The 25,254-nt window shown below is 49.1% G+C and overlaps 2 protein-coding genes and 1 long non-coding RNA gene across 6 annotated transcripts in view; 2 read left to right on the top strand and 1 right to left on the bottom strand.

Moving 5' to 3' along the window:
- Positions 1-7,114, bottom strand: part of SBNO2 (strawberry notch homolog 2) — a 97,968-nt gene extending 90,854 nt beyond the window's left edge. Inside the window, exons 1-2 of one of the 3 annotated variants that reach the window (XM_083483615.1) lie at positions 6,965-7,114; positions 3,595-3,917 (exon numbers count right to left, since the gene is read on the bottom strand). The gene's annotated coding sequence lies outside the window, so the exon portion shown is untranslated. The remainder of the gene's footprint in view (positions 1-3,594; positions 3,918-6,964) is intronic. The other 2 variants (XM_083483616.1, XM_083483617.1) reach the window with 2 other exon arrangements.
- LOC310697629 overlaps positions 1-25,254 on the top strand; it is a 305,101-nt gene that overhangs the window by 179,444 nt on the left and 100,403 nt on the right. The window contains exons 2-3 of the long non-coding RNA XR_014521115.1: positions 10,072-10,663; positions 10,710-10,885. This is a non-coding gene — a long non-coding RNA (uncharacterized lncRNA). The remainder of the gene's footprint in view (positions 1-10,071; positions 10,664-10,709; positions 10,886-25,254) is intronic.
- The window catches only part of STK11 (serine/threonine kinase 11), a 49,779-nt gene continuing 40,146 nt past the window's right edge, over positions 15,622-25,254 (top strand). For both annotated transcript variants that reach the window (XM_083483984.1, XM_083483985.1), the window contains exon 1: positions 15,622-18,840. In XM_083483984.1, coding sequence (XP_083340110.1) covers positions 18,557-18,840 — 284 coding nt within the window. In that variant the 5' untranslated portion in view covers positions 15,622-18,556. The remainder of the gene's footprint in view (positions 18,841-25,254) is intronic.

Below are 25,254 nucleotides of genomic sequence, written 5' to 3'. Positions count from 1 at the left end.
GTCCCCGCACGCGGCAAATCGGCTTTCGAAAGAGCTGGCCTGCCACACCCCAGAGCCAGCTGCCTTCAGGGCATCAGGCTGCTAGCAAGGCTCGGCCACACCCTTGGCCAGAGGGGGTGTTGTGGGCTCCTTTTAAGGAAGGCACTCCAGGAAATGAATCAGAACAGCTGTGCTTACTACAGGGGTGCTAATTCACTGGAGATTTCCAACCAATTACCACATTTTTTGCTCTAGAAGGCTCACTTTTCTGCTCCTAAAAAGCAAGGGGAAATGTGTGTGCGTCTTATGGAGCGAATGCAGGCTGCGCAGCTATCCCAGAAGCCAGAACAGCAAGAGGGATTGCTGCTTTCGCTGCACAGCGATCCCTCTTGCTGTTCTGGCTTCTGGGATTCAGAATATTTTTTTTTTCTTGTTTTCCTCCTCCAAAAACTAGGTGCGTCTTGTGGTCTGCTGCATCTTATGGAGCGAAAAATACGGTAATCACCGCACCTTTCAAAAAAGGGGGGGGGGGAAGGATCTCAAAGGAGGAGCCATGGGGCAGGGGAGAAACGACAGGAAAGTTATGTACAGCGGGGAGCAAACCCTCCTGGCAAATCTAACTCTTATTGAGGTGGAGGCAAGGGGTGCAGTTGAGTGGGAGAGCGTGGTCCCGGGTTCAAATCCCCGGCATCTCCAGGGAGGGCCGGGGAAAGGCTCCCGATCTGAAATCCTGGAAAGCCACAGCTGAGGAGTGCAGAGAACACCAAGCTAAGTCAGCTTCAAGCAGCCCTGTCTTCTACATGCAGCACAGGTGCTCTGCCGCAGAACTACAGCCTTCTCTTGGAGGAGGAAGTAGACGAGGGGAAGGAACAGCCGCAAGAAAGAAGAGTCTAGTGTTTCTTTAAGGAAGAAGAAGTGGTATCTTCGCTATTCTGACAGGCGGAAGGGGGACTCCTCGGAGGCAGCAGGCCAGCCCCATGCACAAGTCTTTGAGGGCAACACAAACTCCTTCCCCTGTCTAGCCGGCTTCCAGAAACTCGGGGCCAGGCCAAGTACAGTGGTATCTCGGGTTACATACGCTTCAGGTTACAGACTCCACTAACCCAGAAATAGTACCTAGGGTTAAGAACTTTGCTTCAGGATGAGAACAGAAATCGTGCAGCAGCGGCACGGCAGCAGCGGGAGGCCCCATTAGCTAAAGTGGTGCTTCAGGTTAAGAACAGTTTCAGATTAAGAACAGACCTCCAGAACAAATTAAGTTCTTAACCTGAGGTACCACTGTACGGGCAAACAGGGGGACCCATTTCCGTGGGACCAGGGAAGCTGGCCGTCATTAAGGAGAACCTGCCCCAGTGAGAACTCTGATCAGCAGAGGAGTGAGGGGGCTTGTTCAGATCTCTAACCAGTCCTGGCCTCAAGACCCGAAGGGCAAAAGTGCTGACCCCTCCGACCCTTTGGCCTGTGGATTGGAAGCTTGACAAGGATTTTTTATTTTAAAAAAGGAACGGCTTGTATTTTGAGAGGTCTCTGTCCCAGCGTGCGGAAAAAGGACATTTGGGCAATTGGTCTCATAAAGAAAACACCCCTGCTGAGAAACCACTCAACAGGTGGGAGGAACTGCGCTTCCATCAGGACAGAGATAACCAGGACAGGGTCAGAGTTCTGCTTCCAGGAACGCTATAAGTAAGAGGATGAATCACAAAAGAGAGAGAGAGGAGAAAAGTCCATCTTCTCCTGTACATCTTCTTGCGATCTGGGAACAAGCGGAAGCGATACGTCTCCAGGAAGCCAAGGGAATCTGCCCCCTTCTCGTTCAGACGAGGGAGGTCAGGATGCAGAGGGTGACAGAACCATTAGAGAAGAGGATTGCCGTCCTTCTGCAGGAGACACCCCCCCATACAGGAGTCTGAAGAGGGGAGAAAAAACGAGGCGCAGGCGGGAAGGGCTCAGAGATAAGATGTGTGGAAGGTCTCTTTCTCCGGCCACTGACCAATAAGGAGGGGTTGGAGGGTGAGTGGGGAGAAAGAAATAGGGTGGATGAGAGGAAGTAAGTTCACATTCCTGTATTGCAGGGGGGGTTGAATTAGATGACCCTTCCAACTCTACAATTCTAGAATTCTATGAAGGAAGCCTGTTGCCCCCTCCCATTCCAATTACAGTGGTACCTCGGGTTACATACGCTTCAGGTTACAGACTCCGCTAACCCAGAAATAGTACCTCGGGTTAAGAACTTTGCTTCAGGATGAGAACAGAAGTCGTGCTCCGCCGGCGCGGCAGCAGCAGGAGGCCCCATTAGCTAAAGTGATGCTTCAGGTTAAGAACGGACCTCCGGGACAAATTAAGTACTTAACCTGAGGTACCACTGTACTGGAGGGGTGGTTGAACTAGTTAAGACCCCATTTTTGCTTCCCAACCTCTCTGTCGAAGCAGAGTTCTTTGCTTTTAAAAAAAACACATATATATGATGTAACAACGCACACCGACAGGTGTGTATTCGATTTCCGAAGAAGCAGCTTTATCCCCCAAGTCCTCCATGGAGGTCCCTCGACCACCAGTCGTCGTCCCCCCCAATCTGGGGAGAAGCAAGAGGAAACGGAGGGAACCACAAGGGGAAGCAGGAAGGAACACACACAAAAATGAAACACAGGGGGGTGCTGGATTAGTGAACAGAAACAAGTGAAAATTTGTGGAGAGGTGGAATAAAACTTGTCCGGCTTGACCCTCCCGCCACCACAACACCATCTACTGGCCGGAACAACCATGGAAGCGGTATCATGCCGCTGCAAACCGTCCCGGCTTCCTCCACAGGGAGCTCCTGGAAGCTGTAGTTCACGACAGCAACCCCCCCCCAACAAAACTACAAAGGTTTAACAACCCACCCCTCTTCTCAGGGAGCTTCGGGAACCATAGCACCACATGGGGAGAGACCGGCTCCCCTAACAACTCAAAGCACAGCTCCTGACTCTTTTTGGGGAGGGAGCAGGGATGGATTGCTTTAGAGTCAGGTAAAAGGTAAAGGACCCCCCAGGATCGTTAAAGTTACAGTGCAAATGGGGGTGTCTCTCTCTCTCACACACACATCTTTGGGGGATGAACTCACCCCACCCTTCCCATCGGGAAAGCAGAAAGCCTTAGGAGGAAAGCCCCCACCAACCCAAAACCAATCCACCTTTAAGAGCGGGAGGAGAGGGACTCTCCTTGGGCTCCCCTATACCCCCCCAAAAATACAACCCCCAAATTGCTCCCTCCTTGGAATAACCCCCCCAAAAAAGAGGAGTTGTGGGGTGGGGAGAAGGGGAAACGAGGGGGGCTGCCTTCCAGCTGCCAATCCATCCCCTCCCCATGGGACCCGAGAGAGGACTAGGATTTGGGGAAAGGGGACAAGCTGGGGAGGACAGACACCCCCTCCCCAATACAAGTTGGGGGTTGAGGAGGCTGAGCTGGGGGTAGTGACGTCGGTAAAGGGGAGTGGCTTGGGGAGGGAGGGAAAGGGGAGCAGCTCAGCTGGAAGGGGCGCAGGGAGCGGGCAGGTGGGGGGCTGGCTTGAGGGGGCGTTGCTGACGTCACTGGAGTGGGAGGGGCCGGGGAGGGGGGAGGGGAGGGGGTCGCTCTCACCTTGACTTCGCCCTCCTCCTCCTCCTCCCGAGTAACGCGCCTGAAGGCCGGCACGGAGGCGAGGAGCCAGGCCAGGCGGCCGCTGCCGCCGCTTCAGCCCGAGCTCAGGGCTCCCGGCTCCCCTCGGCTGGCTGGCTCGGGCTCTCGCCGACTTCCGGGTTCGCCATCTTGCAGGAGGCGGGCGCGGACTTCCGGTCCCGGAAAAAGGGAGCGGGAGGGAGGGGCCGCCGAGCTGTGACGACACTTCCGGGTTCCCTCCCTCTCTTCTCAGGACATTCTGTTGCTTCTCCTGGTTAGGAGGAAGCTGGGGGAGGCGGGAGGGGCTTGGTTTTTTAAAATAAATAAATATGGAATGTGAAAGTCGCGCAGGGCTACTGTAAAAATACATATTGTATTTTTTTATTTATCTACGTTATTGTGACTTTAATACTTTTTATAATATATTCAAAATTTCTCTACATTTGTATGTTATGTATATATCTATTCTATATTTGTGTATATAATAATACGCAATAATAGTAATAATTATAATATTTTATTTATACCCTGCCCATCTGGCTGGCTTTCCGCAGCCACTCTGGGCGGCTTCCAGCAAAATGTTTAAAAAGGTAAAGGGACCCCTGACCGTTAGGTCCAGTCGCAGACGACTCTGGGGTTGCGGTGCTCATCTCACTTTATTGGCCAAGGGAGCGTACAGCTTCCGGGTCATGTGGCCAGCAGGACTAAGCCGCCTCTGGCGAACCAGAGCAGCGCACGGAAACGCCGTTTACCTTCCCGCTGGAGTGGTACCTATTTATCTACTTGCACTTTGAGGTGCTTTCGAACTGCTAGGTTGGCAGGAGCAGGGACTGAGAAACGGGAGCTCACCCCTTCATTGCGGGGATTCAAACCGCCGACCTTCTGATCGGCAAGTCCTAGGCTCTGTGGTTTAACCCACAGCACCACCCGCGACCCTTAATACCTTTTATAATATATACAAAATTACTCTACGATATACGATATCTTTATTGTCATTGTCCCATGCAGAACAATGAAATTGAAAAACTACATAAAACATTCAAAAACCCCTCAAAACTCTGAAACCCCATTTTAAAATACACTATACTACAGAGACCCCTTATGCTGTGTTTAGAACCAGAATTGCATTTGTGTAGAAACTCTTTTTCAAGCAGCTAGTCCTAGTCTTTATAACCCTGTACCTTCCAGAAGGCAGAAGCTGGAAGAGATCATTTCCGGGGTGTGTACTATCCTGCACTATCTCTGCAACTTTCTTATGGCACCTGACATTATTATATTATTTATCTACATTATTGTGACGTTAATACCTTTTATAATATATACAAAATTCCTCTACATTTGCACGTTATGTATATCTCTGTGTTATATCTTTTGTAGATTTGTGTGCTTTAATAATAATAATAATAATAATAATAATAATAATAATATTTTATTTACACCCCGCCTATCTGGCTGGGTTTTCCCAGCCACTCTGGGCGGCTTCTAGCAAAATATTAAAATACAATAATTCATCAAATATTAAAAGCTTCCCTAAACATGGCTGCCTTCAGATGTCTTCTAAAAGTCAGGTAGTTGCTTATTTTTTTGACATCTGGCGACATATCTATAATATCTTATAGAGCAATAATCTACATTGTTATTATATACAAGCTTCCTCAAACTCCAGATGTTTTGAGACTACAATTCCCATCATCCCTGACCACTGGCCCTGCTAGCTAGGGATCATGGGAGTTGTAGGCCTACAACATCTGGAGGGCTAAATTTGAGGAAGCCTGATTATATATGATAAACCCCAAGTATACATGGAATAGCCCGCAGGCTGAACTCCAACTCCCATCAGCCCCGACCAGAAGACCCGCTTGCGAGGCATTATGGGAACTGAAGTTTAGGATGGCCATTTCCCCCCCCCCCCGCCCCTGTGGACTACAAGCAACTTCCGGTCGGGGGGGGGGGCGATCTCTCCACCACGTACCATCTCTATAGTTGGAGAGATCCCTTTGGCAATAGACTGGGGGTGGGGCTTCAGATGGGAGGCGCTTAGGTGGTCGCACAGAAGAGATCCCAAAGATCAGCTCATAACAGGAATCTAATACAGTAATCCAATAGCAGGAATCTTTTTTTTTTTAAATGCAACATGGGGCTCAAACCCACGACCCTGAGATTCAGAGTCTCACGCTCTTACCAGCTGAGCTATCCCAGCCGTCAAATAACTGAGGGTTGTGGGGAGTGACGTAGAGAACAGGGAGCGCCCGGGATGTGGCGGCTGTCAAATGGAATCCGGACGTGTTTCATCACTCTTTACCTTATCTATCTATTGGGAGCCACCCAGAGTGGCTAGGGAAACTCAGACAGATGGGCGGGGTATAATTAATCAATTATTATTATTATTACTATCTAGCTATCTTTATAGAAGTGGGTGGCTAAGCTGAATAGGGAGGAGTCGAGGGGAGTGGGCGGAATGAAGCTTAGGGAACGCGCGCAGGGAATTTTTCTTTTTTATCTAGGCTGCAACAGTAGTCAGTAATAATAATGCACTTTGTAATTTTAAATTGCCTTAACCTGTTTTTAATTTAATTGTGTTTTCATATTAAAGTTGTGTTTTGGTTATCGTAGCTTGCCCGTTCTTTAAAATGTATAGAAAGGAAGAAAGCAACAACAACATCCACTAACAACAACAAAAACAACATCCAATTTTTCCCAGGCTTGCCACATAGATAAACAAACCTTAGTTCATTAATCATTTCATTTCATTCTGATTAATTCATTCCAACTGATTGACATTATTATTATTATTATGCATATAGCAACAGCAGTAGGCATGTTGTTGCCATTGGCTGTTTAATCTTTTTGAATTGTTTTTACTACTAAATTTATTACTCACAATGTCAGGTTAAATTGGACATTTAAATTTATATCCTTGCAGCTTTCCTTAGGACAGAATTGTTAATTGGTCGGTTAATGGGCCTGTCCGTCTGGTTTTGTAACTATTGTTTTTCTCTATTTATTTTTATTACTTCCCCAGTCGGGGATTGAAAACATCCACTGAAGCGTGGGCCATAAATACTGTACATAAATGAATAGAAATAAATAAAGTTAACCTGTTGATGGATTATTTATTTGCTATTTTATTATTATTTATAGTTTGCTATTTATCTATTTCATTATACAATGGGTCGTTAAAGTGTTATGAGAGATTAAAAAACAAGAACGATGAGTCTGCATAAATTAAGCACGGCTGGGTCCTTCTGCCTGAATCCTTCTGCATTCCAGGCCGGGGTCCTACCACTGAACTATCATCCTCCAGAGACCTTTCAGTAGATCCCGTCCTACTTCCCCTCCTAGGGGGTCTTACCTGGGAAGTCTGGCTTCTCTGACCTGCTCCTTCTGAGCTGAGGATCCAGAAGTAGCTTTTTGTTTACTCGCCACACGAAGTTAGAATTCGAAAATTTAGTTTCACTTTCTCCTTTGTCAGCCCTGAAGCTGTAGTAGGAAGTGGCAGAAGCTACAAAAGGAAACAGTAGTCTTTTAATATTGTTGACATGGTTTTATTCTGTTTATTTGAATATTTAGAATCCCCTCTTTTGTAAACGTTGGGCAAAAGATTCCTGAATTGCGGGGGGCTGGACGATATTATCCTCGTGGTCCCTTCCAACTCTCCAATTCTGTGATTCTATAATGGCATGGGACTTTTGTCTGTGGTTCTCTGAGGCTGTTGCCCTCATTTGAGAGTTGGGGGCCAAGCAGAGTGTGGGCCAGGATCCTACTGGCACGCTTCTCCTTACATATGCTCCAACTTTCCCCCAATGAAAATAGGGATGTCCTATTCCATAATAGGGACGCAGGTGGCGCTGTGGTCTAAACCACAGAGCCTAGGGCTTGCCGATCAGAAGGTCAGCGGTTCGAATCCCCGCGACGGAGTGAGCTCCCGTTGCTCGGTCCCTGCTCCTGCCAACCTAGTAGTTCCAAAGCAAGTCAAAGTGCAAGTAGATAAATACGTACCACTTCGGCGGGAAAGTAAACAGCGTTTCCGTGCGCTGCTGTGGTTCACCAGAAGCGGTTTAGTCCTGCTGGCCACATGACCCGGAAGCTGTACGCCGGTTCCCTCGGCCAGTAAAGCGAGATGAGCGCCGCAACCCCAGAGTCGTCCGCAACTGGACCTAACGCTCAGAGGTCCATTCCATAATAATTATTATTATTCCAACGTAATAAATCATTAAACATTTTTTTAAAACTTCTCTATACTGGGCTGCCTTCAGATGTCTTCTAAAGGTTGTATAGTTACTTATCTCCTTGGATCGAGGGGAGCAGGGGTCACATAACTCCAGACCCTCCAACATTTCTCTGATGAAAAGAGGGACATTCCTAAGGAAAAGCGGGGCATTCCGGGATCAAATCAGAAACCAGGACGGCTTCTGTAAATCCATAATTTGTCCCTGGAAAAGAGGGACACTTGGAGGGTCTGTCCTTACATCTCCGCGAGTAAAGGGGACTAGAAACTTGCTCGTCTAGTTTTAACAGGAGCTGAACATTTAAGGGCAAGGGGTCTGGAATATTCATAAGCAAGGGAGGGGAATACTCTGGAATGCTCATAAGCAACGTACAAGTCAGTCTGTTTCACAGTTCACTGTTTGGCTAGATTGGACCTAAGGTCGTGGAAATGAAGGCTTGGCATACGAGAAGCCACTTCCCTGATTTTTTATTTTTATTTTTGTTCTGTTTCCCTTCTCCCTACGCCTTTGGAAATTCCCCACATTATCTGAACCAGCAGGTTGCTGCCCTTCCTTCTCCCTCCGTTAACAGCAGAAGCTGCAAGCTGGGTTTCTGAGGACAGGGATCAATTCGGAATCTGAGAGGGCTTCTCTAAGTCAGGGACATCCCTGGAAAATAGGGGCGCTTGGAGGGTCTGCCACTCCCTGGGGCCTGGGCACCCGCAAATTTCGGTGCCAGGGCCATGCACCCAGGGCCACAGGGCCACACTGGCACTCCTGGTGATAAGAACGTCACTGCTTCTCTCAAAGTGCTCCACAAAATCTATCTGGGGAAGCCACTTCAGAGCTTGCCGGCCTTCAGTTCTGCCAGGGCAGCTGTCTGTCAAGGGTTTTCCGCGGGACACGGTGTCCTCTTGCGAGAGACAGACAGACTGGCTCTTGGGAGGAGGAAGGGGGGATTTGGCCGGCTGCAGCAGATGCAAACCAACCCAGGAGCAGCCTCAGTAGAGGCTCTCGCCACCGGCACCGACTCTCTTGAGCGCTCAGGTTTCTCCTGCGATGCAGGCCCAGCTCCATCGATCCAGCCTCCCCCACCCACCCCCTTCTGGGAACCGGCTTCCCCTGCAAGGAAGAACTTCCCAGTAGCTGGGTGAGCCCTTTCCAGGATTCTCAAAGTGGAGGCCAACATTCGCTGCAAAAAAATAAATAAAATGGGTCGTTGCACCACTCGCAAGCAGCGATCTTAAAGGGAGAGTGCTGTGCATATAGTGGCAAACAGGCTTGGGACCTGGGACAGAGCAGAGTTGGGATCCTCATCTGTGAGAGAAACTCGCGGAGGAACCAGTCTCCCTCAGGCTGAGCTGCCCTGCAGGGTTGTTGTGAGGATAAAAAGGGGTAAAGGGGACCCCTGACCATTAGGTCTAGTCACAGACGACTCTGGGGTTGCGGCACTCATCTCGTTTTATTGGCCGAGGGAGCCGGCATACAGCTTCCAGGTCATGTGGCCAGCAGGACTAAGCCACTTCTGGCGAACCAGAGTAGCGCACGGAAACGCCATTTACCTTCCCGACGGAGCGGGGCCTATTTATCTACTTGCACTTTGACGTGCTTTCGAACTGCTAGGTTGGCAGGAGCAGGGACCGAGCAACGGGAGCTCACCCCGTCCATCGCGGGGATTCGAACCACCAACCTTCTGATCGGCAAGTCCTAGGCTCTGTGGTTTAACCCACAGCGCCCTAATGGGGAGGTGAGTATCAGTTGCTGGAAACAGCCAGGGGGTGCTCAGCTCCTGTTGCATCGGTTAGCCGCTGTGAGAACAGGATTCTGGGCTCAGTAGGTCACTGTTGGCCTCATCCGGCAGGCTCTTTCTGGGGGAAGTTAGCTCCTGAGGAGACGTCAGGGAGATGGGACAAAGGTCTTTCTAAAGGCAGCCACTTTCTCCCTCGCCTTTGCCTCTGCTAAATGCTGAGATATGTCATTTACATCAGCAGCGCAAGTTCTGCATGCCTCTGCTGCTTCCTAGTGCAACGACCCGACATGTGAAGGAAAGGTGAGGAGCCGTTCTTCCTTCCAGGGATGGTGAAGGGAACAATTGCCTGCAGGGCAGCTTAGTTGGTACATCGTGAGACTCTTAAATGCAGGGTCGTGGGCTGCTTTGGGGAGGAAAGGATTCCTGCACTGCAGAGGGTTTGACTAGATGACTCTCGGGGCCTCTTCCAAGTCTAAAGGTAAAGGGACCCCTGACCATTAGGTCCAGTCGTGACCGACTCTGGGGTTGCGGCGCTCATCTCGCTTTATTGGCCGAGGGAGCCGGCGTACAGCTTCCGGATCATGTGGCCAGCAGGACTAAGCTGCTTCTGGCGAACCAGAGCAGCGCACAGAAACGCCGTTTACCTTCCTGCCGGAGCGGGACCTATTTATCAACTTGCACTTTGATGTGCTTTCGAACTGCTAGGTTGGCAGGAGCAGGGTCTGAGCAACAGGAGCTCACCCCATCGCGGGGATTCGAACCGCTGACCTTCTGATTGGCAAGTCCTAGGCTCTGTGGTTTAACCCACAGCACCACCCGCGTCCCTCTTCCAAGTCTAGGGTTCTGTAATTTGCCAAAGGGAACTGGGTCAGTCCACAGGGATGATGGTGGCCGTGATAAAGACTGCAACCTGTGGCTGAGAGCTTCTGCTCTGCATGCAGAGTAGTTGTTATTATTTAATTTTTTATACCACCTTTCATGCGAGGATCGCAGGGCTGTTCCCAACATAAACATACAACCCCTTAGTGTGTCAGCGGCAGTGTGTAGCCACAGTCACACATACGCTCCCTGCGCTCCTCCCAGGGCTGGAAAGGTTTGCCGGTAAAACTGAATTAAAGGCTCCTCCCAGCGCTGGAAAGGTTTGCCGGTAAAACTGAATTAAAGGTACAAGTAAAGGGACCCCTGACCATTAGGTCCAGTCGCGGATGACTCTGGGGTTGCGGCGCTCATCTCGCTTTATTGGCCGAGGGAGCCGGCGTACAGCTTCCGGGTCATGTGGCCAGCAGGACTAAGGCGCTTCTGGCGAACCAGAGCAGTGCACGGAAATGCCGTTTACCTTCCCGCCGCAGCTGTACCTATTTATCTACTTGCACTCTGACGTGCTTTCGAACTGCTAGGTTGGCAGGAGCAGGGACCGAGCAACGGGAGCTCACCCCATCGCGGGGATTCGAACAGCCGACCTTCTGATCGGCAAGTCCTAGGCTCTGTGGTTTAACCCACAGCGCCACCCGCGCCCCAGAAAAACTGAATTACGGCGTCATGAAATGATGCGCGTCTAAAAACTGCACCAAAGTTTGGAATGCTCTGCTTTAGAGATTAGAAGATGGCTTTTGTATCTCCACATATCAACCGTATTTTTCTTACAACATCACCCTTCTCCATCTGCCATCCTATCAGGCTAGAGGGGTTATCAGAGGTACGCCAGGACACAGTTTGGTCAGGCAAAAACACTTGAGGAATGTGCAAAGCAAGGCTGGTGAGGGGTGTGGCCTGGACAGAGGGGTGTGGCTTCAGCTAAGGGGTGTGGTCTGTGTTACAGCAAGAATCTGGAAGGTCAGGTCGACTTGGAAGTCTGCATTTGGGGCCCCAAGGCTTGAGATTCCCCACCCATCGCCCTGAACGGACTTGCTAGCGGCTTTCTCTTAGGTTCCAGGCATAACCCAACCCCTCTCTGTCTCTCGCTCAAAGCCTGGCTTTGCTGATCTGTAGGAAAGGCACTAAATTTAGCCGGTGCGAAGCCCTCCTACAATGCACAAACAGGGGATCTGCTTGCAGAACCGCCCAGCCTGGTGCCAGGGCAGGCTTCCCTCGGAAAGGAAGTCACATTGACCTCTTCAGCAGTGGGGAGATTTCCGACCCTCCACGTGTCCCTATTTTCCAGGGACGTCCCTGATTTAGAGAAGCTGCCCCCGGTTTCTGATTTGATCCGGAATGTCCCACTTATCCTTAGGACACCCCCATTTTCATTAGAGAAGTGCTGGGAGGGTATGGAGTTATCCGACCCCTGAGTCATCTGAAGGCAATCCTGTATAGCAGTGGTTTTCAACCCGTGTGCCATGGCACTCTAGGGTGCCCTGAATGATGATCAGAGGTGCCGTGGGCAACTCTGGCCTCTGTCCCTCTTTCCTTCCCTCCCTCCTCTGGTGCCCTCTTGCATCTCTGCCTCTCAAAGGCTTGCACAGCTGTTTGTTGCAGCAGCCCTGCGTACCACAGGCGAGTGGTGCCTCTGGAGCTGGCCAGGGGGTGCTTCCCAGGCCCCTGTGGGGCAGTGTGAGGAGGCACCTCTTTTTAGGGTGGCGGGGGCAGCTCAGAGACCAAGGGTGACGCCTACAACTGACCAGAGGACCCCCAAGAGGGGAGGAGGCTGAGGAGACACTCCACAAGGGAGCATGTTCAAAAAGGGGTGAGGGGCTGCCAGCTCTGCAGACAAGGGGTGGCATAACTGGGCTCCTGAGCCCCACAAGGGAGCTGTAGAAAGAATGTAGTTGGTCAAGGGAGCCGTGGACTCAAAAAGGTTGAAAACCTCTGCCGTATAGGGAAGTTTTGTTTTTTCCATGTTTAATGTTTTAGTACCGTATTTTTTGCTCCATAAGACGCACCTAGTTTTTAGAGGAAAACAAGAAAAAAAAATATTCTGAACGAAACAGTGGATGTATGATTTTTGTGGTTCATGCTGTGGCCACAGACATGATATGTGATTTGACGGTGAGTTTGGGGTAGCCCGTTGCAAAAATCCTGAGGATCCATGTGGATCCGTGCTTTGTAACCACATTTTTGTGCCATTGCGGCCCCATGAAACAGTGGGTGCGTGATTTTTTGGGTGCAGGCTATAGCCATTGACATGCTATGTGATCTGATGGTGAATTACGTTTTTATATACAGTATGTTGGAAGCTGCCCAGAGTGGCTGGGGCAACCCAGTAAGATGCGTGGGGTATAAATAGTAAAATTATCGTTATGGAATGGGACATCCCTATTTTCATCAGAAAAATGTTGGAGGATATAGCTTTACCTTAACCGGAACGCTGCGCTCACTAGGCCTGAGCTGTTCGGTTTCTTTGAATAAAGAGTTCATTTGGCGCCTGGTGAACTGTTGCTTCAGACTCCCGCTTTGACATGGTGCCTGTGAGTTTTTCAAACAGCTCTTCCAAGCCCTAAGAAGCTTCCCTCCTGGAATAATATAGGTAACCAACCACACATTGGTTAATATGGTATTAAAAATAAAGGAAGATTATAAGAAAGCCAGAAGATGAAGGTTAGATATGAGGATCTTCAGCAACAGTCAAACAGTAAATAAGATAGGGAAAGAATTATTAGACATATGGGAGATTAATGAGAACGGGCAAAGTATAATATGGGATACAATGAAAGCAGTGGTGAGGGGAATTAGGATTAGGGAATCCAGTAAATTGGGGGAAAAACAACAAGAAGAAGAGATGAAAAAGTTAGAGGAAGAAATGAGGACACTGGAAAATCAATATACGTATTAATGAAAAAGATAAAAGAAGTTAAGCACAATGACAGGCAAAAAGGAAGGAGTTAGAAAATAAAGATATGGAAAAGAAATTTGCTCCTTTAAATGACCGGCATGCTGGTTTGTCTTGACCCCGATGGCTGAACCGGCCACAACCTGAACTGACCTCTGTCCTGCCGCAAGCACCAAGGTCTCAGCTGCTAAGGTGGCAGGAGTCCGATCAAGTTTCTTTTGACTCCTCCGGTGTTTATACTACATTTTTAAAGATTTCCCTTGAGAGAGAGTCTTTGAACCTCTTTTTTTGACCACCAGCATTAAGCTTTCCATTTTTAAGTTCGGAGTAGAGCAGTTGCTTTGGAAGACGATCATCAGGCATCTGAACATCATGACCAGTCCAACGAAGTTGATGTTGAAGAATCATCACTTTGACATTGGTGAGCTTTGCTTCTTCCAATACACTGGCATTAGTTCACCTTTCTTCCCAAGCGATGTGTAAAATATTTCGGAGACGCCGTTGACGGAATTGGATTTAGCCGTCCTGAGCCTGGTCTTGGCTGGGGAGGGGGGGTATTTAAAAAAAATATTATTATTATTATTAATTCGAGGAGTTGGATTTCGAGGAATTGGGAGATGGCGTTTATAAGTGGCCCACGTTTCACAACTGTACAGTAAACTTGGTAGTGCAATAGGTTTGTAAAGGAGCACTTGTAAACTAGAATGTAGTGAACGAGAACAATAAGTGAGAGAGGACACTGAATTTTCCCACCGCGCAAAGCGCTGCTGAAATTTTGAAAGACCAATAATTCGCCGCTGCCAGTCCAAAGTAGTTTGACTTCACTCCCAATGGCGCATTCCTGCATTGTCTCTTGATAATAATAATAATAATAATAATAATAATAATAATAATAATAATAATAATTTATTATTTATACCCTGCCCACCCGGCTGGGCTTCCCCAGCCACTCTGGGTGGCTTCCAACCAAATATTAAAATACAGTAATGCATCAAACATTTTTGATAAGAATAATGATCTGTTGTTAGCTTGACGGAAGTGTACAATAGATGAGCTTTCCTGCTTTGGCACATCTTCCTATTTCTTTTTTTTCTATTTTTTTTCCTTTTCTTTTATCTTCCCCATAGTTGCTTATGTTCTGTGCCATGTACTTCGATATTTTTTGAAGTTTTTTTGTAGGTTTTTTCATTACTATTAAGGAATTTTCCTTTGTCATTTTGGTTGTCTATATTTATATGTACCTGTTTAAAGCAAAATAAAAGTTTAAAAAAAACCAACAACCATTAAAAGCTTCCCTAAAGAGACAGGCTGATGCCAACCATTCAGGGGTGCCAACTTGAATAAAATATTGGGGGGGGGGGACACCCAGGTAAGCCTTGCCCCACATTATTGTTTTTTTAAAATAATATTTATTGAGATTTCAAAAACAAAAAATCACATAAAAGACAATGAAAAATATAGGAAAAAGAAGAGAAAAAACATACAAAATGTGAAGTATAGAAAAAATATATATAGAAAAAACACTTAGAAACAAATTTATCCTTCCGTATCTTACATTTCATTTCCTTACTTTCCTGACCTCCTCTCACCTCCCTTTTTTGTATTCTGGTTCAATTGGTTGATTCAGCCATTCCTTTCCCTCTTTGTTTCTGTCTTAGTCCTTTAAATTAATATATTATAGCTTTAAATTCTCACCTATTAACCGGCCATTTTTTCATACACCTTTCTGACATTGCTGCTAAAACCACTAAATTTCATTCTGACATCCTTCTAACATTCATTAATTTTACAGTATTTCTGTAAATAGTCTTTAAATGGGAATTTGAATGGGAATGGTCGTTAACTTTGTGGGGGCCATAGGCCCCCCTCAAATATTTTATTGTGGCCCCTAGGACTCGGCTCCTATTCAACCGTGTCCTTTTCTTCCTCTTTTAGTCCCCTCAGACATCTCGAACTACAACCCCCATCAGCCCCGGCCTGACTAGGCGCCCTGCCGGGGATTGTGGGAGTTGTAGTCCAGCAGCGTCAGGCGGCTCGAACCCCATTGGCTGGCGCCGCCGCGCGTAGGCCTCCCCTTACGCGTCCCCATGGCAACCCCGCGCCCTCCGCCCCGCGGCCCCGACCGTCTCCTCCACCTCCCGCGAGCCGAGGCGGAGGCCGCTTAGCCAATCGGGCGAGGACGACGAGGGGAAGTGACCTATGACAGCGAGAAGACGCCGCGGTGGGGCGGGGCATCCTCTTCGGGGGTTTTTTTTTAGCCAGTACTAGAGCGCGCGGACTGCGCATGCTCGGAGGAGGAGGAGGGGGGAGGTAAACAAAATGGCGGCGGCGTGTTAGCTGCGGCGGCAGGAAGGCAAGGAGAGGGGCGAGGCGGCTTTGACGTAGTCAGGGGAGGGGAGCAGCCGGCCAGCCAGCCCCCCACATAGCCGCCCCTTGGGGAGCGGCAGAGCCCCCCCCAACCCCCCCACCTATCCCCCGTCAGGCTCGAGGGGGGAGGGGTCCCAGAAGGACTCTGACTCACCCCCCCTGCTACTTGAGCGCAGGGCTTGGGCCTAGTGTTTTTTTTTCCTGGGGGGGTGGGGAAGGCTCCCCCTCATAAACAGCAGACTCCCCATATTCATTTTAAGCCGTGTGTGTGTGAGAGAGAGGGGGGTGCTCTCCTTGCAGGGGGGAAAAGGCGGAGGGGGGGTCTGTGTGTCTGTGGACGGGAGGGGGGTGGAATAAGCTATTTTTATATAATTTATATTTTTTATTTAAATAGAGAAAAGTGTGTGCGTCTATATATATAGGCACACACTTGGTGTTGGGGGTTTGTGGGGGGGAATTTTGGTTTAGGGAAGGCAAATCGACTGATATGAGTTCTATTAATTGACTCTATTAATTCAGGGCCCTTCTTCCCCTTAAGGAGGAAAGTTTCTTCCCCAGTTTTTATTAGTGACAGTCCGTTAGTTAATCCCCATTCGCAACTCTTTCTTTCTTTCTTTTTTTGGGGGGGTGACATTTATTTTCCCCCACCCCGTTCTTAAAAGAGGGAGATTGGGGAAGAAGTTGTAGGGTACTCTTGGGTGACAGCCAGTGACCCTTCTTGAGGACAGATCCTTCTCCCCCACCCTAATTTTTAAGTTGAATCCCACGAGGAATTGAACCCCCTTTTTCGTTGGGGAGGAGTGATCCTGAGTTGAAAAGATACTTGCCTCTTTTTTTGTTAGTGATTCCTCCTGTTAGAAATTGTGACGGGGAATTAAGTCAAAGAGTATTACATTAAGCAGAGGTGCCTCCGTTAGTCGACTTCCCTCTTCCCCCTCCCCTTTCCCCCCAATTTAGAAACTCTTCTGAGAAGGGAAGACCCTTACCTCTTCTTCCCTTGTGGTGGTGTTATTTTTTCGCTTCTGTTGCCCCTTCTGTTAGGGTCAGATTTTCTCTTCCTCACCCCACTTGCCTTTGCAGAGAGCTATCACCCTTTAAGTAGCCCTCATTGATTGCCACTGTTTGGGGGAAATTGTTATAGCTGCCTCCCAATCCCAATTGGCACTTGTTTTTCTTTTAGCGCCTAAATTCTCTCTGGCTGAGAAGGGACCCAGGTACTTTCTGTCCCTTAACATTTTCCCCCTCTGGGTTGAATGCATGGGAGATTAGGTATTTCCCATACTACAGATTTCCCTTCCACCCCTCGTCCTGTAGAGAGAGGAGGCTCCACATAAGGACTCCCCAATTTTGTGGGTGCCAATATTGTGAAGAGGAAGATACTTGGGGATTATTGAAGCTCTTCAAAAGAAAGAAGAGTCCCATTAGGGATTTGGGAGGAAAGGGTCTACTTTCTCTCCCCCCCCCCCAAGTTAATATTCTCCCCACCTGTTTGACAGGCAGCTTGGTCTCTTGTGGGAACGGTACAATTACCTGTCAAGGGAAAATCTCCCAATTCCTCCCCCCCCCCCTTTTCCCCAACTCATGTGCCAAGGATAACTTTCTCTTGACTCTCTGGGCTTGTGAACATCACATTGCATTTCCTTATTTAGATCGGAAGGCCACATAAACAGAACGGTGTGTGTGTGTGTCTGTTCAGAAAGGGACTTAATTACTCAGCAAGATCGGTCAGGAGTCTGGCACTAATGGGATCAATCTGTTCTGAGTGATGCCTTCAAAAGCCTAGTGTTGCTGCAGGATAGCTTGAGGTTAGAGGGGTTCCCCAAGAGTAGGATGATTAGAGGCCTCCCCTCTTTTTTCAAGACAGTTGCTTAAGCTGGATGAATTGTGTAAGCTTAAACTTGCGTCAGGAGAGCTTGCTCAAGCACTATCCCCTCCTCTCTCTCTCTCTCTCTTTTTGTGGGTGATTAGTTCTGGGAGACTTGAATAGGGTTTGAGCTGCCTGCCTGCCTGCCTACCTTAATACCTGAAGCAGTGGGGTGACACATCATGTGTCAGGTAGACCCCAAGTGGTTGAAGGATGCCCCTGGTAGAACCTACTAGACACGGAAGGCCTCAATCCTTTGTCAAGGGCGGAAGAGAAGCAGTTGAAATCAGTATTGAAAATTCCTTTAAAAAGACTTGGTTCCAGCTGCCGAACGGCTGAGAGAACTCTCATCGGAGGTCGTACCTGGGTGGTGAGAGTGGTCAAAGCCGAGGGGTGGGTTTGGGCTCCTTGATTCTTCACCTCACCGTTTGGAAACAGGAGCTGCCATGCCTTGCTAGCGATGGAACACCCTCCGAGAGACTAGCTTTCTGTTTCCAAACACAGGAAGTATTCTTGAAGATGACTTAGGTCCTCAAGGAAGGGGGTGGGAAATACCTTGGACTTCCTCAGGAGAACATTACCTGATGTGAAAGACTTGGAGCAGCAAAAACGAGATTTTTTTTTTTCAAAGAGAAGTTAAAGCTGACTGTAAATCAACTTTGTTGCTTTCCCCCATCCACATTGTTTAAGAGAAGCTCTATATAAGTATTGGAACGAGGTGCTGGATTTCTGCAGGGCCCTCGTGGGCTCGAGAGAAAAGTTCTCATAGGCTTTTATTTTTCATTTGTAAGTTAAAACGTTTGTACAATCTTTTTGGGAATTCTCGATTTACCTCCGCTGAACATCCTTCTTCCCCACCCCCCAAAAAATTGGGAGTAAAAAGGGAACATCTGATACACCAGGAAAGTGGATTTTTAAACCTTTGGCACGCACACACACACTTGTCGTCGTCGTAGAACGCAAACAGGCTTGGGTCATTTCGATTCGCGATGGAGGACTCACAGCAGCTGGGGATGTTTGTCGAAAGCGAACTGATCTCGGTGGGCATGGATACTTTCATCCACCGCATAGACTCTACGGAAGTGATCTACCAGCCCCGCCGGAAAAGGGCGAAGCTCATAGGCAAGTACCTGATGGGGGACCTGCTTGGGGAAGGATCCTACGGCAAGGTCAAGGAGATGCTGGACTCCGAAACCCTCTGTAGGAGAGCAGTCAAGATCCTGAAGAAGAAGAAGCTGCGGAGGATCCCCAACGGGGAGGCCAATGTTAAAAAGTAAGTGTTGGGGTTTTTTTGGGGGGGTGGGAGAGGGTTTGGGGGTGAGGGTAGGCCCATACCTACAAAAATTGAGTGTAGTTGTGTCTTCGTAGCACGTTGTTGTTGTTTAGCCGTTCAGTCGTGTCCGACTCTTCGTGACCCCCTGGACCAGAGCACGCCAGGCACTCCTGTCTTCCACTGCCTGCCGCAGTTTGGTCAAACTCATGCTGCTAGCTTCGAGAACACTATCCAACCATCTCATCCTCTGTCGTCCCCTTCTCCTTGTGCCCTCCATCTTTCCCAGCATCAGGGTCTTTTCCAGGGAGTCTTCTCTTCTCATGAGGTGGCCAAAGTATTGGAGTCTCGGCTTCAGGATCTGTCCTTCCAGTGAGCACTCAGGGCTGATTTCCTTAAGAATGGAGAGATTTGATCTTCTTGCAGTCCATGGGACTCTCAAGAGTCGTAGCACATTACTGCAGAATAAAGTAAAGGACCCCTGGACGGTTAAGTCCAGTCAAAGGCGACTGGGGTTGCAAATGCTCATCTCGCTTTCAGGCCGAGGGAGCCGGCGTTTGTCCACAGACAGCTTTCCAGGTCATGTGACCAGCAGGACTAAACTGCTTCTGGCGCAGTGGGACACCATGACAGAAACCAGAGCGCATGGAAATGCCAGGGACACGGGTGGCACTGTAGTGTAAACCGCTGAGCCTCTTGGGCTTGCCGATCGGAAGGTCGGCAATTCGAATCACCGCAACAGAGTGAGCTCCCGTTGCTCTGTCCTGGCTCCTGCCAACTTTGCAGCTCAGAAGCATGCCAGTGCAAGTAGATAAATAGGTACCGCTGTGGCGGGAAAGTAAACGGCGTTTCTGTGTGCTCTGGTTTCCATCACGGTGTTCCATTACGCCAGAAGCAGTTTAGACCTGCTGGCCACATGACCTGGAAAGCTGTCTGTTGACAAACGCCAGCTCCCTCAGCCTGAAAAGTGAGATGGGCGTCGCAACCCCATAGTCCCCTTGGACTTTCCATGCGTCCTTTACCTTTACCTTTTACCTTTACTGCAGAATTCATTCCCACAAGACATAGTGGTGGCCGCCAACTTGGATGTCTTTGAAAGAGGATTAGACAGATTGGAGGATGCTGTCGATGGGTTTTGTCCGGTGGCTGTGTTTTGTCTTCCCCATTGGAGGGAATTTTCCATTGCTGGAACTCAGAAGTGGGGAGAGTTGCTCTCGCGCTCAGGTCGTGCTTATGGGCTTCCCATGGGGCCGTCTGCTTGGCCAGTGTGGGAAGAGGAAGCCGGTCTCTTTGCCCCCCTCCCTTTGGCGTGATCTAGCAGGCAGGCTGTTACGTTCTTATTACAGCAAGTGTTGGGAACCTCTGGCCTAGGAGGATGCATGCTGCCCTCTGCGTAATTGCAAATAAGTGGGAGAAGTGGGTGCGGCAAGGCAGGAAGGGATGGGTGCACGCATTAGGCCAGGCGTGGCCAAACTTGGCCCTCCGGCTGTTTTGGGACTACAGTTCCCATCATCCCTGACCACTGGTCCTGTTAGCTACGGATGATGGGAGTTGTAGTCCCAAAACAGCTGGAGGGGCCAAGTTTGGCCATTCCTGCATAAGGCCCAGCCCTCTCTCTCATTGCTAGCTCTGACCTACAGCGAATTGCCCTTTCCCCTGAGGTTATGTGGTCTTCGAAGGGGAAACGGTTTGTACGTCTGAAAAATGTGTGCTTGTGAAGCAGAGAAAACCGCCATCTGCTGGCGTTTCTGTCATAAAAGTTGGAGCTCCAAGATTGACTATGGGGGTCCCACGGGACAGCCATCGGAGCTAAGGGGGGTTGGGGCGATTTGCAAATATTATGGTCTGCCACTGGCTGGCTGGCTGGTTCAGATGTGTACTTGCTGGGTGGTGATTGTTGCCCCTTGTCTGTCAGAGTTGTTTCCTCAGGCAGGAGGAGCAGTCATGTATTCCCTCTCAGGACCCCTGACCGTTAGGTCCAGTCGTGACCGATTCTGGGGTTGCGGTGCTCATCTTGCTTTACTGGCTGAGGGAGCCGGCATACAGCTTCCGGGTCATGTGGCCAGCAGGACTAAGCCGCTTCTGGCGAACCAGAGCAGCGCAGGGAAGCGCCGTTTCCCTTCCCGCTGGAGCGGTACCTATTTATCTACTTGCACTTTGACGTACTTTCGAACTGCTAGGTTGGCAGGAGCTGGGACCAAGAAACAGGAGCTCACCCCGTTGCGGGGATTCGAGCCTCCGACCTTCCGATCGGCAAGTCCTAGGCTCTGTGGTTTAGCCCACAGCGCCACCCCACGTCCCTCCCAACAACTTACATCTGAGCTAAGTGAGCAGCTGCTGCAGCTCTGGGTTTAGGGATCGGCTTGCCTGGGACTCTAGACTAGCCCTGACAGGCCCCCGTCTTCCGAATCCGGGAAATGCAGCCAGGATAACCTCAGTTGTGCAGGCTGAGGTGCGGAACTCCTTCCCCACAGAGCTGCACCTGTCACCTTCACTGAACAGCTTTCAGCAAAGACTGATGGGGCACCTCTTTACCCTGGCCTTTGACACCTCAGGTGTTCCTTTCCAGGATGCACTCTATGCTTGTACTTGCAGCCTGTTCTGCCTGGGTTTCACACTGGTTTTTAAATTGTTGTAACCTGCCCTGGGACCTGCTGGCGAACCAGCCCTGCCACGTCCTCGCCAGCCTAGGAAAACAGTGCAATGCTGTTGAGGCTTACCTGGGCCCAGCACTTCACAGCCAGTAGAGGCAACCCGTGTTTCCTCAGGCGCCTGTGGCCCTTCAGACGTTGCTAGCAATGTTAGAAACTCGGGTGTGTAATCTACTGTATTTTTTGCTCCATAAGACGCACCAGACCACAAGACGCACCTAGTTTTTGGAGTAGGAGAACAAGAAAAAAATAATTCTGAATCCCAGAAGCCAGAACAGCAAGAGGGATCGCTGCGCAGCGAAAGCAGCAATCCCTCTTGCTGTTCTGGCTTCTGGGATAGCTGCGCAGCCTGCATTCGCCCCATAAGACGCACACACATTTCCCCTTACTTTTTAGGAGGGGAAAAGTGAGTCTTATAGAGCAAAAAATACGGTAATTGCCAAATGGCACCTTAAACCTGGGTTACAGTCGCCACAGTGGAATGTATAAGCACCTTCCTTTCCTTTTTTGCTGTGGAATCTATTTTTTATTATTCATTTCAATAACACTTTGTATTTTAAAGAAAAACATCACAAACATGTTAAAAGATTACCGGTACATAAAAAAGATCCAGACTAAAAGAAATGCAAGCTTCAAGGAAAATATTTCAGATACTTCTGAAAGTTACATTTTTTCTTTTCCCATACAGTAGAACCTCGGCTTACGTTACCCTCGGGCAACGTAAACTTTGGGTTGTGAAAGCAACAAACCCGGAAGTATTTTTCCGGGTTTCGCTGCTCTAGCATGCACAGAAACACGCGGCGCGCACATGCGCAGAACAGGCACCTCCGGTTGCAGAAACCTCGGGATCCGACCAGAGCTCCGGAACGGATCCCGTCGGTAACCGGAGGTACCACTGTTTTTATTTGCCTACTTAATTTATAGAGCTGCCCCATAGCAGAATGACTCTAGGAAGCCATTGGGGTGTAGTAGTTAAATTGTTGGACCCAGGACCTGGGAGATCAGGGTTCAAATCCCCACTCCGTCAGGAATCTCACGGTGTAACCTTGGATCCACTCACAGCCCCTTAACTTACCTTACAGGGTTATCATAGGAATTAACGCAGGGGGTAAACCGTGAACTTTTTTATGACCTTTTGGACTACAGTTCCCATCACCCACGACCACTGGCCCTGCTAGCTAGGGATGATGGGAGTTGTAGTACAAAAGCGGGTAGAGACACAAGTTTAGAAAACCCTGGTGTAGACAGCACTGAACTAGACGGAGCAACTGGTCTGAGTCAGTATAGGATAAGACAGTTCCCTGCATTTCTGTGTCAGTTCTGCAGTCAAATATTACTGGGGGAGTCTAATCCAGCTAGTACCCCCCCCCTCCAGGCTGGTGCATCTTCACCTGCCTGCCTTCATTTTCCTTCCTCCACGTGCCCCCGCAGTTCTCCCAGGCCTTTTAAATGTGAGGGTCCACCTTATCAATAGCCCACCCCGAAGAAACAACAACCCGGGTATGGGTATCTGAAAATACTGCCACAGTGCCAACCCCTGCCCCCCCAAAACAAGCTGGTTTCCTCTTTAAAAGCCAGCATCCACCCAGCTTGTTCCGGCATCTGCTGAGCGTCGGCCCCGTGGGGTTTTTCTGCCTCTTTAGGCAATCTTGGATAAACGCCTGGATGGAGACGTTCGCCTCCCTTGTCCGTATTTTTGCGCCTGGCTCATGGGGGGGGGCTGTGAGCGCTGCCGCCAGTGAATCAGCTTCGCTCTATTATTACTTCTTCGGACAGGCCTTCAGAACCAGGTTTTATTTCCGCTTCTGGAAAAACGAGATCTGAGAGGGGGGGGAAGAATCGAAACTACCCCCCAAAAAACAGCTTATCCGCATCGCCCTTTGAGGTTCCATCTATGCAGGAGGCTGAGAAGGTGGTTCTGTGCCAACCCGGTGCCTTCCTGACGTTTCGGCCGAAGCTCTCATCACATCAGCCCCTCTGCGCTGATGGGAATCGAACTCCAAGCATGCTGTGGTCCGCCATTGCTGCCCCTCTCTGTTCCTCTTCTCTCTTGCCTCTCTTTGCAAGTGCTATTTACTCAGAATGTCCCTCTGTGCAAATCAGAAGGAAGGAGAGACCGGCTGCCACTTCCTTGCATCCTGGGGATGTACAGTGGTACCTCGGGTTACATGCGCTTCAGGTTATATGTGCTTCAGGTTACAGACTCCGCTAACCCAGAAATATTACCTCGGGTTAAGAACTTTGCTTCAGGATGAGAACAGAAATCGTGCTCCGGCGGCACAGCGGCAGCAGGAGGCCCCATTAGCTAAAGTGGTGCTTCAGGTTAAGAACAGACCTCCAGAACAAATTAAGTACTTAACCCGAGGTACCACTGTATCTCCCTCCCAGGCAAGTTTAGTTCCAGGGATCTCTCTCCTTCGCATGAAACAGAGGCCAAAAGCGTTAAGGATGAATTGCAGGTGTTCACACATGTTTTACATGTGGTTTTATATTCTGATTTTATCCTGCACTGAGACATGCAGGGATAGTGTCAGGGAACTGACATCAGAGCAGAGGGGGGAGGCGAGGCTTCCAGACTCTGCAGGAGAGGGAACGAGTAAGGGTAGAGAGAGAACGTCATCTGGGGAAGAATGTCCAGGTGACACCAGGAAGAAGGGAGAGGGAGAGAGCATCTCGGAGGAGAGGCTCCGAGACTCTAGCAGTGAAGTCAGTGAGGAGGGTGGAGGACCACCACTAGGCACGCCCACTCTGCGCAGAAGGCTTCCGCGCAGAGAGGCGAGGCGAAGGTTGTCCATTAAGGAATTCTTATGCTGGAGGAAATTTAGGAGACGCCCACTCACGGATTCTGCTAGCGACTGAGCAGCAGCGCCAAGGCTGCTCAGTCAGGGAAAGACACAACCACCCCTTAAGCAGTTTGGAACAGCTAGAGGTTTACACACAAGCAACCCCAATTCCCGTGACAGATAGGGTTGCCACACGTCTAATCTCCCGGTCATCGCTTCAATTTCTTTTGAGATTTTGCAAAAGAAAAAGCTGGACAAATTTGGGCAAAACAAATTGTGTACAGATTTTCACTTTCTGAAATACGGCAACCCTAGTATACGGTGGTATGTATAGTGGTACCTTGGTTTACAAAGTTAATCCGTTCCGGAAGTCCGTTCTTAAACCAAAGCATTCTGCATAAAGTTTTGTATTAAATGTTCGTTGCTTGACAGAGCTGACCCCATTATTTACACCACTTTCTGCTATGTACTCTTCATATTTTTAGAGAAGTTTTTCAGAGTAGTTAGGCTCGAGACATTCACTGATGATTTACTGGTGATCACTTTTCTACATAAAAAGGCAACCATAATTTTAAGTGATAGACATTAGGCTAGTAGAAGAAGATTGAAGCAAACTTCATCTCTATTCAAGGAACATGCAGAGAATAGCTTATATACCTGTGTTTCTAACACTAGTGTAAAGGTTGGAGTTAGCTGGCAATGGAATGCAAAAGGTACACTGTGTGGCAGTTCAGTTAGAGCATAAATAGAGGCAAAACGGCCCTTTGCAACAGCAGTCATAGGTAGTAATGGATCCTGAGTAGTATTGCTAAGTAAATTAACCTCCATAGCAAGGCAGAAACCCATTGTCTTTTTTCTGACACAAAAGGGAGGAAATAGAGGTTTTGATTCAGCACCCTTATGCCAAAGTTCTCTTGTTCTCAGGCGGATGCCTTCAGATAAGATCAGGAACAGAGTGACCTGGTGGACTGAAATGTTCGTCT

The sequence above is a fragment of the Podarcis liolepis genome (assembly GCF_965112155.1).
Source record: "Podarcis liolepis genome assembly, chromosome: 18".
NCBI lineage: Eukaryota > Metazoa > Chordata > Lepidosauria > Squamata > Lacertidae > Podarcis > Podarcis liolepis.
This window is presented reverse-complemented; position numbering and strand designations above follow the sequence as displayed.